Source organism: Microplitis demolitor, chromosome 1 (genome assembly GCF_026212275.2).
Source record: "Microplitis demolitor isolate Queensland-Clemson2020A chromosome 1, iyMicDemo2.1a, whole genome shotgun sequence".
NCBI classification, from domain to species: domain Eukaryota; kingdom Metazoa; phylum Arthropoda; class Insecta; order Hymenoptera; family Braconidae; genus Microplitis; species Microplitis demolitor.
Window position 1 is genome coordinate 4,673,298 of NC_068545.1, and position 20,039 is coordinate 4,693,336.

The 20,039-nt window shown below is 28.5% G+C and overlaps 1 protein-coding gene across 1 annotated transcript; it reads left to right on the forward strand.

Moving 5' to 3' along the window:
* The first annotated feature begins 8,620 nt into the window (after window positions 1-8,620).
* Window positions 8,621-11,375, forward strand: LOC103574986 (leucine-rich repeat-containing protein 24). The gene has a single exon (XM_008554565.1). It carries the CDS (start codon window positions 9,317-9,319, stop codon window positions 11,303-11,305), a length of 1,989 nt encoding a protein of 662 aa, XP_008552787.1. The 5' UTR covers window positions 8,621-9,316; the 3' UTR covers window positions 11,306-11,375.
* Window positions 11,376-20,039: the final 8,664 nt, after the last annotated feature.

Below are 20,039 nucleotides of genomic sequence, written 5' to 3' on the forward strand. Positions count from 1 at the left end.
GAGATGAGAAAAATATAAAAAATATATTTAAAAAAAAAAAAAAAAAAAAAAAAAAATAATATGAGCGAAGAAGGAAATGTATAAGATAAAAAAAGGCGAGCTACATTGGGGCGTCGTCAACATGCTGGAATCGATTCCCCTGCTATCGTAGTTATAACTTGTGAATATTAAAAAGTAAAGACTAACAATTTGAAATTATCTATTACAATTTGTTAAATTTTTTTCATTTTTTATTTTGCGGTTGCACAACACGTACTGCGATAACACGGGAGTCGGGATTGTTTTTTTTTAATAAATTAAAAAATAAAAAAAAATGTAAAATGATAAAAAATACTTAAAAAAAATGTAAGAATGAGGAAGAGAAAGAGAGTGATAAAAATAGAAAGTCGCCGTAAATATCAGAGAGTAAAAAAAAGTTTTGTGATTCAAAGCGAGAGGGTGGCGAGCAAGTTTAAATAAAAAATATCTGGGGGAATGAAAAATAATTCTCAACAATTTTTTTGTATTTTGTCGAGTCGATTTATTATTTCTTTTACTTTATTTTATTATTTATTATTTTTTTTCTTTTCTTTCGTCGAGATATATTTGAAATTTTTATTTTATAATGAGGTGTCACGTTGAGATAATAAAAAATACACTGGTATATAATGTGACACTTGAGAGTATAATCGTGATTTGTGATGTTCGCGATATGATGATAAAGCTATTGTCGTTTTTTTTTGTCATTTGGAATATTTTTATTTTCTTTTTCTGTCTTACGATCCCTGATCACGTGTAATTACTTTTTTACACTGATAGAAAAGAAAAAAAATTATTAAATTACTTTTCTATTAATTACCATTTATTTTTTGATACAACACAACAATAAAAAATAAAAAAAAAAAAAATAATAATAAAGTATTTCTTTATAATGCTCTATTGGCGTTTGAAGTTTAATCGATTTTCCGTCGCGCTAAATTGCATCGAATAAATTTTAAAGAGCATAAAAAATAAAGTAAAATGAAATTTTAAAAACTAAAACGCTAGATGATTTAAATTACAGACTAGCGGTCTTACGAAAGAAAACAAAATTCAAATAATTATTTCTTTGATTTAAAAAAAAAACTAAATCTTTTACTGATTATTTACATACATTAACTAAATCTGAAAAACAAATTTATATCCGACTTCATATCCAAATTTTGTTTATAAAATTAAAAATTGTAAAAGTGAACTCATGTAAAAAAAAAAAAAAAATTACACGAATTCACTTATAATTAAAAAATGTCAAAACAATATTTAAAAAAAAATTAATTTTATTTTTCACAATCTGAAAATAATTTAAATTGATTTAATAAAAAAAAAATAATATTTGATCCACTGAATTAAAAGAGTTTAATTATTTATAATTAAAAGTTTCAGCTAATTAGATTACATAAATGAATTATAATTAAATATATCTGCGTGAAATATTTGTTAAATAATATATATATACATATATGTGCGAGACAAAAGTACAGTAGCAATTAAAATAATTTTAATTGGCCATTAATCACAATTATTTATTCAACGTCATTCAACTTGAATTGAATCATACGTATATATATATGTATATATACGTATACTTAGAAATAATTTGAAGTTTACTATTCAGTTAACATATATATAGATATATGTGTAGTTCACATGGATGTAGAATTCACAATAAAAGATTACTACTACTTAGTTAGGTAACTGTCTAGGTATTTCTCAAGCTTTCTGAGCTATTAGATAGTAGTCTGGAACGGGAGTATATCTTTCAAGGTAATTAGTGTGAATACGTCGACCGGACAAATGATAATTTAATCAGGAAGATCTTACACTGGTAGCAACCATAAATTTAACGTTTAAATTTCTCTGCGACGACGCATAACGTCTAACTAACACTGGCAGTTCCACTGCCACCAACAGAATCACCAGATGGTGAAATTTAGTTTGCTGTATCTCAACCAAGTTTAAACTCAACATGAAACGTTGTTGCGTAGTTACCTAACGCAATGTCTCTATAGTTTCTCTGTTCTATGCAACAACACACTAGCAACAACAGCGACTACGACAATGACTACATCACTAGAATAGCTGTAGTAGTGGTAGTAGTGTAGGAATGTAATATACAAAGACAAACACTATGGTTGCACTTGCCCGATTCCTCGAGCAGTGGTAGTATAAGGGAAGGTATCAATCTTCCAGAGGAACACAATCTATGTTGGAGGCTAATTAATTACATTTGATCAACATCTCCATCTACATCACTATCTTCATCTACCTGACGCTACGACTGTCTCAGGATCCACATTTGAACGGCTATTATGAGTTCATGTGCTGGTCGTTAGTGAACTATAATCACCGGCATCAAAGTTATCCAATCAAATGTTTACCAGTCTATCAATCCTGAATAACGAATCTTGTGCGCCAGGTACTCAGACACTCAATTACCATCAATCTTTAATGTCTTGATACAGTTGCAGTTTCAAATTTTTAACTTCCCGCTAAGAAAATTTTTTATTTTCAAATAAAAAGAAGTTACTGATTTTGGTCCGATTTTCGAAAATGAGTTTTCAATAGATCTTGACGTTTCGAGGTCCTAGGAAAATATTCTGACTAATTTTGAAATGTCCGAGTGTATGCATGTATGTAAATTTTTTGTAATTTTTGAACGGGTGAACTGATTCGGCTTTTTGAGGTGGCGTCTGAGACTCATTGATTCCAATAATTTATAAAAAATTAGGCATTCGGTACGTTGAGATATTTCATAAATAAAATTTAAAAAAAAATATTTCTTGCGAATAACTTCTAATTTACTCCATAGATTGATTCCAAAATCTGATCAGTGCTAAAACTCGATAAGCCGCGTCGAATGCCACCTCAACCATCAAAATTGAATCATTTGCTCAAGAGATATCGTTAACGAAAAAATTTCAAAAAAGTATTTTTTTCGAATAAAGTCAATGACGTTTCATTGATTATTTCAAAAAAATTTCAGTGTTAGAGACTAAAAAACTGCGTCACCTCAAATGTCAAAATCGGTCATTAGTTCAAAAGATATCGGCGATGAAATATTTAAAAAATAACGTCCTCATTTTCCCAAGATAACTTACTATATAATTTATCAAATGTACCTAAAATTGAACCGCGTCTATCATATTACAGTCTTTTTCGATCACTACAGATTTCATTACAATCGTTTCATTGGTTTAAGTAATATCATCAAAAAAATCTAAGAAAAATCACTGCTTTTCACACTTCTTTCGGATATTTTGTATATAAACGCTCTGATCTGATTCAAAACTCATTTAACTTTCTATTTAAATCGCATTAATTGATGTTTGTCCGAATTCATTGATTTCATTAAACTGAAATGTGAACAAAATTAAAAAACCGTTTGTTGGAACTCGAAGAACTCATAAATCCCTACAATCCCTACAATATAAAAGACATGAAAAATATGTGAAGCCAAACTATTCGTAACGTGATTGGTCAAAAGCAAAAAAAATATATGCAAACAGCACGAAAATATACATTTAAATAAATGTATGAAAAACGACACGCGCGCGTTTGCGCGCGGACGTAAACTAGTAGGAATGTATTAAAAGATATTGCCAAGCTCTTTGAGCTCTAACATGTATTTTGACAAAAGTGTTTTCGAGCTTTTGAAGTTTGAAAGTAGCGGGAAGTTTCGGGGCTGGTCTGCAGGGTCAAACGATTTCTAGATTTTGTTTTTTTTTGTTTACGGACTTTTATATGTTTTTTTATTTAAATTAATAGAATTTTTTTACACTGACGGATATTAAAATACATATTTTTTACGAGTGACAGTAAAATGTACAACAGCTTTTTGTAGCATGGTATAAAATAAAATTTTTAGTATCAGTCACTGGAATTCGTTAATATGAGGATAGAATTTGGGAATAAAAATATTATACATTTATATTTAAGCGGGGTAGTGAGAACTTTAATAAAATTTATTTTATTTTTAAAAGTTTAATGTCTTGATAATATTTTCTTAAATTTAAAAGCTGATTCATGGAAACTTACAGAAATACGAGCATAAATTCAAACGTCTGTAAAACGCTCGAACCAGTACTTAAAACTTTAAACGCGTTTTTATAAAAAACTACATGTTTTCAAAGTCCGTGAGTTATTTTTTTTTAACCGATAAATTTTTAATTTGTACAATATCTTTTAGATAAAAAATTATCGCTTACAAACTTTTTTTTAAATTTATAAATTTTTCATTCGGCAGCTGGCACTTTCAAAAAAATTTTTTTTCTCTGAATTATTTTGTTTACCATAAATATTTTTTTATGAAAAACTTTTATAGAGATTTTCTATAAAATTTCACTCAGCTGTAAAAAATTTAATGTCTCTTCCAAATTACTCTGTTATTATTTTTAACAACTCAGACCTTTAAATAAACAAATAAAATTATTTAACGTACGTACATAGAGAATATATATTTCTTGATGACAGCAATTAAAATTTAAGGGGATAAAAGCTCTTTAATAAAACGCTTTTCAACAATACACCCTTCATCGATTCAAGGATAACCATTACAGAGTTATCTTCCAGCAGCAGCTCTAAGTAAGCAACTAGATCCTCGCGTCGCGGACAGGAGAAAGACAAAGCCATTTTATATATATATATATATATATATATATATATATATATATATATATATATATATATATATATATATATATATATATATATATATATATATATATATATATATATATACTTGTATATATATGAGTAGAGGCAACTTTTCTAAATATAGTCATCGGGATAAAGGATAGGAGAGTCGAGAAGTGTTTGCTTTATCATCAACCAATGGACCCTCATTCACCCCAATCTACTCACTTACTAAAAGAATAAAATAAAATATAATAATATGAAATTTAATCTCTATATATATTAGGGTAACCCAAAAAAAACAGACTTTTTTTTGTTTTCGAGTCTCACTTGAAAATTTTTGGTTTCACATGTCGGAAGGACCCTCTCCAAAAATCAGCTCGATAACAATTTTCAAGGGGTCGCTCAAGAAATTTGGAAATTCCAAAAATTATTGAAATTCGGATTTTTTATTTTTATTTTTTCATTCTCGTGGCAGAAATATTTTCTATCTGTAAAATCAATGCCATGCTGAAAATTTTAGCTCAAAATATAGATTTTTAAACGTCGCTAAAAAATTTTGAATATTAACTCATAATATGTTATTAATATTTTGAATTAATTTTTGTATTTTTTTGTAACTCAATTATTATCATTTCACTAAAATACAACTTTTGCATAAACGAAAATATACTGGTCAGTCTTAAACAATAGAATTGGGTGAGATTTGAATAACAAAAAAAACCTAAAAATTGAATAAAAAAATAAAAAGTATGTAAATAAGTAATTTTTACTATGTCTCAAGTTATATTTTTATTCATTATGATATAAATTGATGGTGAAAAAATTGAGATGCTTTAATATTAATATTTAAGAGTCGCTCGAAAGCGTCCAAAACACAGCACTAGCAAACATTCAAAATTCTTGACCAACGTTCAAATATTTAAATTTCGGGTTAAAATTTTCAACATATTCATTATTTTACATAAAAACTCTTGCTACCACGAGAAAGAAAAAAAAAATCCGAATTTCAATAATTTTTGGAATTTCCAAAATTTGAACCACCTCTTGAAAATTTTTTATCTAGCTAATTTTTGGAGGGTTCTTCCAACATGTTATCCAACAAATTTTCATGAGACTCGAAAACAAATAGAGTAGTTTTTTTTAAATCACCCTAATATAATATATGAATCGTTTATTTGAGAAACCCCATAAGTCAAGAAAACAAAATTTTTCAGGAAACACAAAAAACATTTTTCGGGAAAAACTTGCTATTGAAATAGTAAATAAATAATTGAAGAGAATAACGTTAGCGTCTCTGAAAAATATTCAAACAAGAAAAATTCAATTTTTTAATTGAAACTACTTAAAAGAATTATTTAAAGTTGATTGACTTGTGGGGTTTCTCAACCAAACGGAAGAAAAAGTTATAAAATCATTGTTTTTTTATTTTTTCCACTCAAATAATTTATTAGACTGATAAAATGAAGTATATAATATGTATTTGAACTCTGAAACTCGGAAATTACAAAAAATAATAATTAATTCGAATATTCTACTTAGTCACATTATTATTTTTTTTTTTTTTTTCAAAAAAAGCGCGAATTTTAAATAAAAAAAAAAAAATTATTTCTATAAAACTAAAACTGCATATCTGTACTTGAGAAACCCCATAAGTCATTGGTTTATAGTGTTTCTCAATAAAATAAAATTTCTGTCACCCCGTTAATTGTTTTTTAAACACTGATTTGATGGATATTTTTATTAATATCTATGGAGGGACATTCAAAGAACCCAAAAATGCAAAAAACCCAATTTCGAAAAAACATGACTTATGAGGTTTCTCAAATAAACGATTCATATGATACTTATGGTATCTAAACTTAGCTCTTAGTCACAAGCAACATGAACTAAAATATCATTGTGATTTTAATTTCCGCAAATGTGTTATAAACGATCAATGTAATTCAATACAATGGAATAAACCCACAAGATGCGTTTACAATTTCATCCCAAGTGCTCATCTTGTTATGACTATAACTATGACGTGCAAATGGAAAACGATGGTAGGAAGCTATTGGGTATACTCAATCCAAGCATCAGCATCATCCACAACCCATTCACGTCAGTTCACTTTACTCTTTTCAAATCTCTACTAACCTACACTATCTCTGCCACCTATTCCAATCTATATACATATACACATATTTATATCTATATCTCCCTCTCCCTCTCTCTCTATATATATATCTATACTCTATTCCTTTTGTCCTGACTCTCGTGGTGGCCATTCGTCTGCTCTCACAAGCTCTCCATCTCACCCAGACCATAGCAACATCAATATTCCTCTCGCTCGGTAGTACCCGACGAGAGTGATATCGATTCAGACAGCCAATTAGGTCTAAAAGGCCCTTCAGTGTGAATTTGTGCAGAGACAGAAGCGTTCACCCGTCAGTCTGCTACTACTACTTTTACTTCCACTACTACTACTACTACTACTTTTGCTTCTGCTTATACTTTACATTTATTTTCTTAACTTATTTTATTATTTTTATTTCTTTATACTCCTAGCATCAACCCTAGTCATCGTCTACTAAATCTTTTTCTTCTATTCTTCACTACCATTTTTCACAAGATTTTGTTATTTAACCTCGACAAGATGGCGGGTCCTATGAATCAAATCACAATTCAAATTCCCAATTGACAATAGCTCGTTACCGGAAGATACTATTTCCTTGGGGGACATACTAAATTATCTACATCCATTTGTCTGCGCGATTTACATGAGGTCAACAACCCCTTTGTTACTTTTTAAATAAAACTAAACATAAAAGTTTGTAAAAAAATAAAAAAAAAAATTTGAAACGTGGAAAAACAAAAGAAGCTGCTGCTGGTGCATTTAAATTTGGCATTCTACCGATTCGTGGTAACCATTTGTAGATTTTCAAGAAACACCAGCACTCTGTGTACCTACATCTATCTACATCCAACATTACCTAGCATTCAATGTCTATATATATCTATATATATATATATATATACATATAGATAGTATGCCGAGTCGTTCATATACGGGGGTAATTTAAAATAGGTAGGGGGTGAATTTGCGCGCGCATACGTCGCGCAGCTGTGCCAACGGCGAACGACCCGCGACCGGCAACGGCAACCAGCCAGTTGGGTTTATTGTAAAATGGGTGCAAGTGAGCAAGATATATTCCCACACTTTTTCACCGTGTGTGTGTGTGTGCAAAGTAAAACGTCATCGCACTAGTGATAGTAGATTGTCGAGGGGTTGCTATAGAGTTTAGGGGAGACGCTCATCGTATCTCATAACGTAACAGTGGGGGCTACCTTTTCTATATACATATACATATACATACACATATATTTATGTATAAATGTTTCTTTATCCTTGTTTGTGTTGCATAGCATTTCATTCTATTCTGTATACTACAGAGCAAGAAACGTAACATAGAAACGTATCCAGAGTTGAGTCTGGCTCTGAACTCTATGAAGGGTAGAAACGCGAGATCGTGCTCAGAGTTAACCGGGGCTAGGGTGGATTTTATAATAAAAAATCACAGTAATACAGACGTACTTACTCACCCGTACTCTTTCGAATAGACCTTTTTCAAACTACAATATTATAAAAAAAAAAAAAAAAAAAAAAAAAAAAAACTATAAGTAAAAAGAAGACTGATGTGCGTTTATTCATAAAGTCTAGACTGTAAAAATGAAAAAATATAATGATAAGTGAGTGAGATGCGAATGAAGCTCGTATTATTCATCTCACTGTCTTTGTTGTGTAAAATTTAAGCCGGTAGATTTTAAGCGCGCGCGCGCGCGTTTAAAAAAAATTTTAAGAGTAAAAAGTATAAAATAAAAAAAAAAAGGTTTTACGGGCGGGGGTAGTTGTAGTTGGTGTGCTGCGACGCGGTGGTGGTGAGCAAACCAGTGGCGCTTTCAACCGACTCCCGCAGTTTTCACGTACCACCGAGGCGTTAACATTAAATCCTGACCGTGTTCTTTAGTTATAATTTTTTACTTAAAAAAATAAATATCAATATATTATACTTAACAAACTACTCATCAATGATATCAAAACTAATCAGTGATAGTGTTGTATAATTATTTTAAAAAAATATTATTAGAAAAAACATTAAAATGAAGTCGAATTTGTTTACAATAGGGCCGAGCTTAGTGGTGCGGGTGAAAATTTGAATAGCAAAAGTTTTGTGTCAAAGTGGGCGGTCCAGGATTTTGTTATCACTCTCCACCCTTTTCTTTCCCTTCCTCTCCTCTTCTCTTTTCATCTCTTTACTCAACTCTTCTCCACTCACACTTGTCTTAAACTCTACTCCATATCAGACCAACTTTACTTCAAAGCTTCTCACCCCGTCTGTCTATTACTGCCGTTACTACTGAAACCGCAACTGCCCATATATTTTTTTTATATCGTAACAGTAGAATAGTCAGTTATCGGGCGTCCTCGGCGTTTAGTTTCGCCCCAGTGGACATGTTTAGTGATAACAGTACGATTTTACAGCTTAACCAGGAATATTTAAGTGAATTATTTACAGTAAAGACAACAATGAGGTACATTTGTACATAGAGGATTTACAAAAAGGATAAAATATTTATTTAAATTTTTACTTTTAAAATTTTAGGTAAAACGGTGGTAAATTAAATGGAAGTAAGATTGACGAGGATAAGTGCGATGCCACGACGTGAACACTGTTCATTGGCGTCAATAGGCGTTTTGTTGTTACTCTTGATAATATTATTGGGCAGAGTTTGTTATGTTATTGGTGACAAGTGTGCTGATGAGTGTACGTGCAAGTGGAAAGGTGGTAAACGTACTGTCGAGTGTGTAAAACGATTATTAACGAGTATTCCAGATGAAATAGATCCTGAAACTCAGGTATTGGATGCTAGTGATAATGATATTAAATTATTGCCGAGTAATATATTTATACGGGTTAGTTTAACAAATTTACAACGTGTCTACTTACGAAATTGTCGGATGGAAAAGATAGATAACGATGCACTGAATGGTCTGACGAATTTAATTGAATTGGACCTGAGTAACAATCGTCTGACATCGGTACCAAGTTTGAGTTTAGCCAAGGCTCCATTTTTACGGGATCTGTCGTTGGCTAATAATCCGCTGATTCGCATACAGTCGAATGTATTTCGTACGACGTCTAATTTAATAAAACTCGATTTATCAAACGCTCAAATAAGTGAAATAGAGTCGAATGGCTTACGTGGTCTTGAGTCATTGGAGACACTTAAATTAAATGGTAATCGTTTATTAACATTAAATCCGGGTACTTTTGAGCCATTAAATAAATTAACAAGTATTGAATTACATGATAATCCGTGGATATGTAATTGTCATTTACGTGAAATGAAACAGTGGTTGGTAAAACATAATTTACCGACACTGATATCACCAATATGCCATGGCCCAGAGCAATTAATAAATAAACCATTTATTGATTTAACAATTGATGATTTTGCATGTCGTCCAGTACTTATGATAACTTCACGTTATGCTGAGGCAACAATTGGTGAAAATGCGAGTATTGTTTGTCGTGTATCCGCAGTACCACCGGCTAAAATAAAATGGTACTGGAACAGTAAATTATTGACAAATCAAACGTCATTTAGTAGCTATCAAAAAATTTATATTTATGAGGAAGGACAGTTCAGTAAACGGAGTACATTGATACTGACCAACGCCCAGGAAACAGACTCCAGTGATTTTTTTTGTGTTGCTGAGAACCGTGCCGGAAGTGTCGAGGCTAATTTTACGCTCCATGTTTCTGTAAGAACTGCTGGTATGTCGACACTGGGAAGTGGTCAAATCGCTGGTATTTCCGCAGCCCTTGTTGTCTTGATATTGATAATATTGCTGATAATACTCGTGCTCTTTGTACGTTTGCGTCGGATGCCAGTGAAGGATGTTAAAACAAACGCAGCAAATGCTATGGAAATACTGCCATCGGACACGAGTAATCATGATACAAATAATTCAACAATGGGCAACACACTCAGTCGTAAAGTTGATCAGCAGGAAAATGAAACGACTTTTAATGATGGTATTATCATATCATCATCAACAAAACCACCAGGATCACTGAGTCTTAGTTATGTACAAAGAGTCCCACTGGATTCGTCTCGGGAATATATTATTGACGAGCATCCAGTGATACATGGCGCGAGGTTTTCATCAACGGCGTCTCTTGTTCCCATTGAAAACCCCGATTTGATACGTGACACACGAACATCCATTGAAGAGCTGGGTAATTATACATCGGATACGCTGATGAGCGGCCTTATGGTCGACGATACGCGATTACTTTATTCAAGTTTGTGGGACACGCGTGAGCGAACTAATGCCACGGGAACAAGTAATACCAATAATAGCAATAGTACATATGCTGGTAAAGACATAGTTCAGTCTACCGTGTCTTCAATGTCCTCAATCGAACACCAACAGCTGCATCACCAGCAGCAACAGCAACAATTTCCACCTGGCGCTAAACAATTAAGGGTATGGCAAAAAGGTGTACCTGTATTACCACCTGTTTCCGCTTTGAAACGAGTACTTGGGTCAACACGCAGCTCTCCAGATGAGGGATACCAAGAGGGTACTGGTACTGATGTCTAGGTACCGCTACTTCATTACTGCGATCCACGGCACAGGTATCTTGAACTTATGAGAAGACATCAAGATGAAATTGTTATGTCGACTCTCACGGACTAATTATTTATCAATAATAATAATAAATAATAATATTAATAATAATAATAATAATAATGATAATATTAATAATAATAATAATAATATTAATAATAGTTATAATACTAAAAATAAAAAACTACTATTGTGCACGTGATTCTGGTCGTGGTAGTGAATAAAATAAATAAATAAATTTAAAAATATATATGTGTCCGATAAATGGATAAACAATAAATATGTGAAGAACTTGTATTTAAAAAAATAATCTAAGTTAAAATAAATAACTCATTTTTATTGTGTATTTACAAGTACAATATTTTGAACATTTAATAAAAATGAGTTAATTTTTTTTTTTATTTTTAATTATGATAATTATTTACATAACTTATGTCGAACTAAGACTGTACATTACTTTTAAAATGTATAGATAGCAATGATGGAATTATTGACAAGTCAAAAAATGAGTAATAATTAAATCGTTGAGTATAAATATATATAAATATAAATATAAGATTAAGATGGAGAAGATAATATATATATATACATATACATTATATATAAATATAAATATGAAAATAAAAATATATATACGTGAATTTTTTTAGTCAATTCAATAATTAGGATAGATTGGATGAATGAAATGTAATTAAGATATATAAATTTTATCGCGTTATTTATATATAATTAAAGACGTGTTATTATTAAATATAGCAATGAGATATAAATTTTAAATTTAGCGTTGGTTATTGTATGGTATCGTGTGGATTAACGTTTTTATTTTTATTTTGCAAATTTGAAAAAAAGCGCGAATGAGTGATTGGATTTGAATTTCAAATTTTTAGTGGATTAATTTTTTTAATTAGTAAGTCAGGTTTTTAAAATGAATTTAGTTGTATTTATTAATTAATTAATTATTATTATAAATGCTCAGATTAATGACTAAATTTTAATATTGTATATTATTTATTAAGTAAACAAGTTTGATTTAAATTTAAGTAAATTTAATTAAATACAGCAACAAAATATATCAAAATTTCGTATCAATAAATTTTATAATCAAACATATCGTACTTGATGGAAAAGTGCACGCTGATATGTATAAATATATATGATATTAAATATATACATATATATGTATACATGCATATATGATGTATGTTGATGAAACTGCCGTATAATCATTGTTCTGTTTATTTGATTATCGAAATAAACTGGAGAAACGTATCATGAATAAAAAAGTTATTTATCATTAACGGGACGTATCAAAATTAATGAGATTTAATATAAAATTTGTCTGAAAATAAGTATTTTAAAAGTAATGGTAAAAAATTTATAAGATAAATATTTAATAATTAAAGAAAGAGAGTTGAGTTTATTGGATTTTTAGTAAACTATTCGACGTTTTTGAACTATAAGATATTTAAATTAAATAATTTATTGAGAAATGTCGTTAAAATTAGTGACATCGGTGACCTAAATGAATTATGAATTTAATTATGATTAAAAGATTGAGGAAATAAGTTAGAATTTGGTCGATGAGAGAACATTAAGTAATAATTGATTACATTAGAGATGTCGTAATCCTTTATGTCTTGTAATTTTTTAATTATGCAAAGGCACTGGGACTAAATGGGTACTGAGGAAATGGTTTGATTCTTTTTTAGTTCGGGTTTGAAGTACACTGTAAAAAATCAGGAGTAAGTACGGATTTTATTGTAATCCGAATTGGCTCTTACTCGGAGTGCCGGAGTTTAAAAAACAATTGCTGTGCATAAGGAGTGAATAGGGATTTTTCGTGGGCGAAGTGATTTCGGAGTGACGCGGATTTTATTTAAATCCGCATTCACTCCAGTCCGGAGTTTTAATACTTAAATAAATTTATATTTAATAGAAACAGATGTCAATTATAAACATGATTATTTAAATAAATAATTCATTGAGATATTAATAATTAAACTTAAAATATTATGTTTTTAATTTATAAAATGTTTTAGTAACTCACTAAATTATAATTTCATATATATAATACATAGTGAAAATATTAAATTATTGAATAGCTGTAGTGACATAGTTTTTATGGGAATCTTTGATATTTCGGTGCAATATAAAATGTTATCTCGTGGTATGGTTGATGTAAATCATACGACAGTTTGCGACTCAGTGTAATTATATTTGTTAAAGTTTTATTATCAGCTGGTTATAATTTTTAAAAATCATTTCGCGTGAGTATGGACCGGAAGCTCGTAATTATTTCCGTACTCAATATAAATGTCTAAATATCAAAGACCTAAGCTCACTATATATCAGTAATTTTTTTTATAATTAATATTCTCCGTACTTCCCTTCGGAGTGAAATTCACTCCGAGGGAATAAATATATACAAAATCCACTCCGAAAATTTTTACAGTGTACGTTTTAATTGCTAATTTATATCCAAAATTAAAAAAGAAATAAACTGCTGTTTAGAAGTCAGAGCAAAAAAATAATTTATAATACGATTGGAAGGTAAAATTTTAAAAAATTGTCAAAGGAGATCAAAAAAATTAAAATTACAAATTTAAAAAAAAAAGAAAGTGATTTGGAGTTCGACTGGAAATTAAAAGTATTAAAAAAAACAAAATAAATTTTTAAAAAGTTATATATTTTTTTTAACTTTCGAATAAACTAGTTTAATAAAAAAATCCACTTTTAATACAAGTGGAGGTTAAGAGTAAAAAAAATTTATTGAAATAACTCGTGCGAATTATTGAAATGTAATTAAAATTACAAGATCGTAAAAAAATTTTCTTTACTAAAATATCCAGGTCACCCATTTTACCCCGTCTTATATATTATCAATGTACTTTTTTAAAATAAAAAAAAGTCTATTTTGTGTCAGTAGAACATGTTTGCTGTATTTCTAGACTACGTGGAAGGTATCGATGTTAAAGAGAATTATAAATATTGTAATAAAAATTGATGAATGTAAAGAGTTTTTAGGACGAAATATCGATTATTTATTTATCCGAGTATCTGAGAATGCGAATAAAATAATTTAAATTCTTAAATAAATAACTGCAGATATATACCTGAGGGGACTCAGAGTAATAAATAATTTGTCTGAACTAAAACCGCTCATTCCACTCGATTTAAAACGAAGCTTCAGTTTAAAAAAATATATTCATAATCAATATGAATAATAAATAATTATTTTATAAAAAAAAACTAATAAATATAGTGTAGTCACAACAAATATACTTATTTGCTTCCAAGATATATATATCGATATTTTTAATAAATAAATATCAAGTACAATTTTAATTGACAATAGTATTGAATAAAAATATTATAAATCATTGATTATTTATGTTTTAATTAATGAATAATCGATGACTTTATAAATGTATAATGTAAAAAAAAGCTTTAAATGTGAATATAAATATATGTCAGTCATAAATACAGCAACATGACATAAAGGGTTAATGTAAGACATTTGTTATTACACGATGAAAAAAATTTATCACTCGACGAACGTATCTCCTTTGTATGAAAAGCAAAAAAAAGTCTAATGGTGTAAAGAATGAAAAATTAAGACATTAAGGAGAGAAAAAAAAAATAATAATAAAAAGTGTCATTTTCAAATACGGTCGAAGTGTGAGTTGATGGATTTGGTACTTAGTGAAGACGTCGAAGTATTACGGTAACGGGATTTCGTCAATCAGTCATAGAACGTCGATGCTCGTATCAGAAATTATTTTAAAAAAAGTAAATTTATCTATAAAGTAACGGGATAATAAAAGTGTATAGTAGGGATGTGTGAATATTTATTGAATCGAATTTTATTTAATATTACCATTCAATTTGAAAATTCGAATTATTCTTACGCTTTCGAATAATTCATGAGCTTTTGAATTACGCGGGGAATTTCGAATTTGAATATTTTACTAGAAGTTGCAATATTAAATTTTTAGTTTACATGCGATAAATTATTTTTTAAATTTAACATCAATTAGAATTTTTTAAATAATTTTTAAATTTTTAAATTATTATAATTTATTTTTTCTATACTGTAAAAATTGGGAGTGAATTCGAAGTAATTATGGATTTTATTTAAATCCAAATTTACTTCGTTGCTTGAAGTCTTGGAGAAAAAAAAATTACTATGCATACGGAGTAAAGTTAGCCGACGTCTAATAATTTTTTGGTTTTTTTTAAAAATGATAAATTATAAAAAAAAAATATTTGAAAAAATTGCACTTGTAGTTTTTTTAATTGTCTACTTGTGCATATTTTTAGATTTTGTTTTTTTGTAATTGTTGAAAACAAAAATCCAAAAATTGTTAATTGTCTGCTGACCTCAGGATCGTGAAAATAAGGAGTTTGCTTTTTTCAGCGAAGTAATCTGGACTTTATTCAAATCCGCATTCACTCCGATTCAGTGTCAGTATTAAATAAAATTTCCCTTCGTAGTAAATTTTACTGCGAGAGAATTAAGTAAATAAATAGTCATTCGCTCCGGATTTACTCTGCTAATTTTTTTACAGTAATTATAATTTTTGATTATTTGGTTAAAATTTTTAAATTAAATTTTTAACATGTGATAAATTATAAAAATTTTTTACAATAATTCAAATTTTTCGGCTGCGTGAAAAAATACCGCGGACAAAATAACCGAAATATATAATAATTGTGTAAAAAAAATTTTTGAAAAAGTGTTGACTTTTAAAAACTTTTAAAAATTCAAGAAAAAAATCAATAAATATCCCGATATCATTGAGGTATGTTAAAACAAAAAACATTCAAAAATAGTTCGTAATCAGTTTTTTCTGAATCCATTTTGCACTGAAAAAAATTATGAACCCTAGTACTTAATGGAGCGTCAAAAAAAGTTTACAAGCGATTAAAAAACGATAATTTGTAGTAAGGTAAAAGCCCCTATATCCGCTCAGTACCATTAGTCGCTCACTTTACTGTTCAATGCGTTTTTAAAAAAAAATTCAATTAAAAAAATAATTATTGATAAATAAATTGATTATAAATTTAAATTAAGTGACTGTTGTAAAAATCGCGCTCAGCCGGGCATTTTTTACTTTAACATTCGTTCGTTAAATTAAATTTTGATTACGTCAAATTTTTTAATAATTGTTATAACTATATCTTATTAAATGTATTTTTAAAATTTATGAAATTTCATATTATGAAAGAATAAAGTTATATATCTTATAAATTATTTTCTAAATCAACAAACTTATCACACAATGAAGGTATTTGATCCTTCGAGTGGTTAATCGAAAAAAAATTTTCCCACGCCCGTAGACCAAAAAAAAAAGTAAAAAAAATTTGAAAATTTTTTTGTCGCTGGTTTTTCTAAGATTACTCAAAAACCGCTGACGATAAAAATCTTTAAAGTTCTAATCCAAAAAGTGACACAGAGCTACAGTTTCCTTTTTTTTCTTCCTTGTAGACCGTTTATCTCGAAGTTACGGCCGGCTGAAAATCACCCAAAAATTTGTAATTTTTTTTTGATCCTTTAATTTTTTCCAGTAGTGTAGTTTAATTGATATTGTCTTTGAGCGACTATAGGGTCTTGTGTTGATCGAGTATTGGTACATCACGACTTTTAGTGAGCAACTATGGGTACACTCAAGGACCTTATTTAAAAAATTAATAATAATTAATTATCAACATTATTCTTCAAACTAAACTTTTATTCTAATACTCGAAACCACAAAAAATAACTAAAAAAAAAAAATATGGATTTTCATTTTATTTATTAATTTATATTGAGTGATTTAAATTCACACCAATGAAAAGTGAGCGGGTATAGGCTTTTACCTTATGTGGAACTTCTAAACTTGAGCCAGATTTGAATCTTAAGTAAAACTTTTTTGAATTTTATTAATTTTGATAGTAAAAAAAAAGTTTATCTACGATTTCATATGAGCGAATTTTGGGTGAAAAAAGAACGTCTTTAAAATATATTTTTGCTACATTTTTTTTAAATTTAGTCAACACTTTTTTGACATTTTTTCAACAATTTTCTTACCCGGGAGTGTCGTAAAATATTTTCATCATATCATAAACATTTTTTAGTCCCGATAGCTATATTAGTCATATCAATATCGGTTATTTTGTCGCGGCAATTTCAAATCGATAATAATTAGCGAATAAAAATAATTTGCACGCCCCTAGTGTTTAAATGTTCTATCAAACAGAAAGAAATTTAATTAATGATAAAAAATGAATAAGAAAAGAAAAGTTACCTTCGGAAAAAAATGTCTCACTGTTCTCAAAGATATTTTATGTCTCACTCACTAACTCGAGATATTTTATCGTCAGGGTGGTGAGAATAGTGAGAATAGGCCAACGTGGAATAAGTTACGTCGCGCTGTCACGATAACCACGCATATACAGTTGAGCTGATGTCAACATATTCACTCTTATGTATATGTAATCTTTATATATATATATATATATATATACATATATATATTTATATCTAAATAATGTACAAGTGGCCTACTCTTGTTAGTAATTATTTAAATAAATCAAATTATTATTGTTCAGTAAACTTTACATAATTATAAGCTCAGTGAATTTGTTTGAGAATAAAAAGGAAAGAAACATCAGTACAGATAATTAAAGAAATAAAAAGAGAATTAAGATTGTTTAAATGGAATAGAAGGGTATCGTGAATTCTTTAGAACTGCATGTTCGTGACATAAACGATTCTATTGCTCTCAAACACGTCCAGTGTTAAATAATTATACGATAGCAATTTGTATGTGGATGTCGTTAAAAAGGTATAATACTATTACTTTTTTATGATAATTAATATATTACTATTTAAATTTATTTATAGTTTAATAAATACTCTATTTTAATTATATTTAATTGATTAATTGCTCTTATTTTTTTTTTAGTCGGTTACCAAATTTCGGGGCTTGAATTTTATTTTTTTTTACGTACGATTGACGCAGAGGCAAAAAAAAATTTTTTTTTCGGTGCTGAGATCTGATTTCAATTTTTGAATTTTTTTAAACTTTGAAAATTTCTTAAATGGGGAAAAATAATTTAGATATACGAGGACTTAAATCCTGCATTACACAAATAGTAGAAATAATTTTTTTTAAATTAAATCCGTGGAGATTTAAGTAGATCAAAGTTTGAGAAGGCAAATTACCAAACTGTAGGAGCAGAAAAAAATATATAATCTGTTACACTCAAGACTTATCGTATATACTCAAGACTTATCTTAGAAAATTGTTTTAATCAATTTAATATTTTTACTTAAAACAATTAAATTATTTTAAGAAAAAAAATTGCTGTAAAAAATTTCCGGAGTGAATGCGGACCGGATGACTGTTTATTTATTTAATTTCCTTAGAGTAAAATTTACTTCAAAGGAGTTTATTTTTAAAACCCGGAACTCTGAGTGACAGAGCGAATTCGAATTTAAATAAAATCCATAATTACTCCGAATTCACTCCATTTTTTTACAGTGCACTAATTACTAATTTTTCATGAATAAAAAAATAACTATTTTTAATCTCAATAGGGAATTTTCAGTCAATAAATTTTCTATAATCAATATTCGAGATAAAAATATATTATATTGGCGATCATAAACAATATTATTTTTCTTGTTGATAATTTTATATTTTTCAGTATATATATAATTTATAATTTAAAACAGACCGTCATTTTATGAAAAAAAAAAAAAAAAAAAAAAATTATAATCTAATGAGATTTACATAAATTTGAGTGGCTCTCACTTTTTTTTTATACACCATAAATTCTCGTATCAAAATTTTTCAGTAAAAATTTCTTGTAACAGTTTACTTGAACAGAAATTAATTATGCGATACACCTTGACATCTATACAAAGACACCTACATCATGATCATGATCATCATCATATGTCTCTTACACCCCCAAGGGAAGGAGAAACAATGATTGGATAATCTACTTATATTAAAGCAATTATTATACATGATATATAATATACTCTATACATTTTCGATTTTCCAACTGGGAGGTTTCGTTCCCACTCTCACCAGAAACTCAGCCTCTGTACCCCTTCAAAATTTTCGCATGAGAAAATATATCTGACATCTTTACCATGAGAAATTATTGCATAATAAAAAAGAGTTGGTCGCCGATTTGAGTGTATCTATACACCCTGATTAAGAAAAATGATTTACTTCATGCTAAATGTATATCTATATATTAGTCGATTCAAATTGTTTTAAATCATTTCAAATTATTTTGAATCATTCCAAATCATTTTTCTTAATCAGGGTAGATACACTGATAGAAGAATTTCTTTGGACTTAATAAGATTTGTTAATATTTAATAAATGGTTTATTAATGAACAGGCTCAAATAAATATTTATTAACAGTCAACAAATTATTTGTTAGAGCGTATTTCCTTACACCAAAAAAATATTTATTAATGTATAATAAATGATTTATTAATATTTAATAATTCATTTAGTTGACGCAATTTAACGTATTTGAAGATATAACCTAATTCTCTTATAATATAAATAATAAAAATATTTTTAAAAATTTATTTCAAGTGAGAAGATGAAGAATATATTATAATAAAGAAATTATTTTTATTAAGTAATTAACAAACAATTATTTAAAATAATTTTTATATTTTATATAAAATATGAC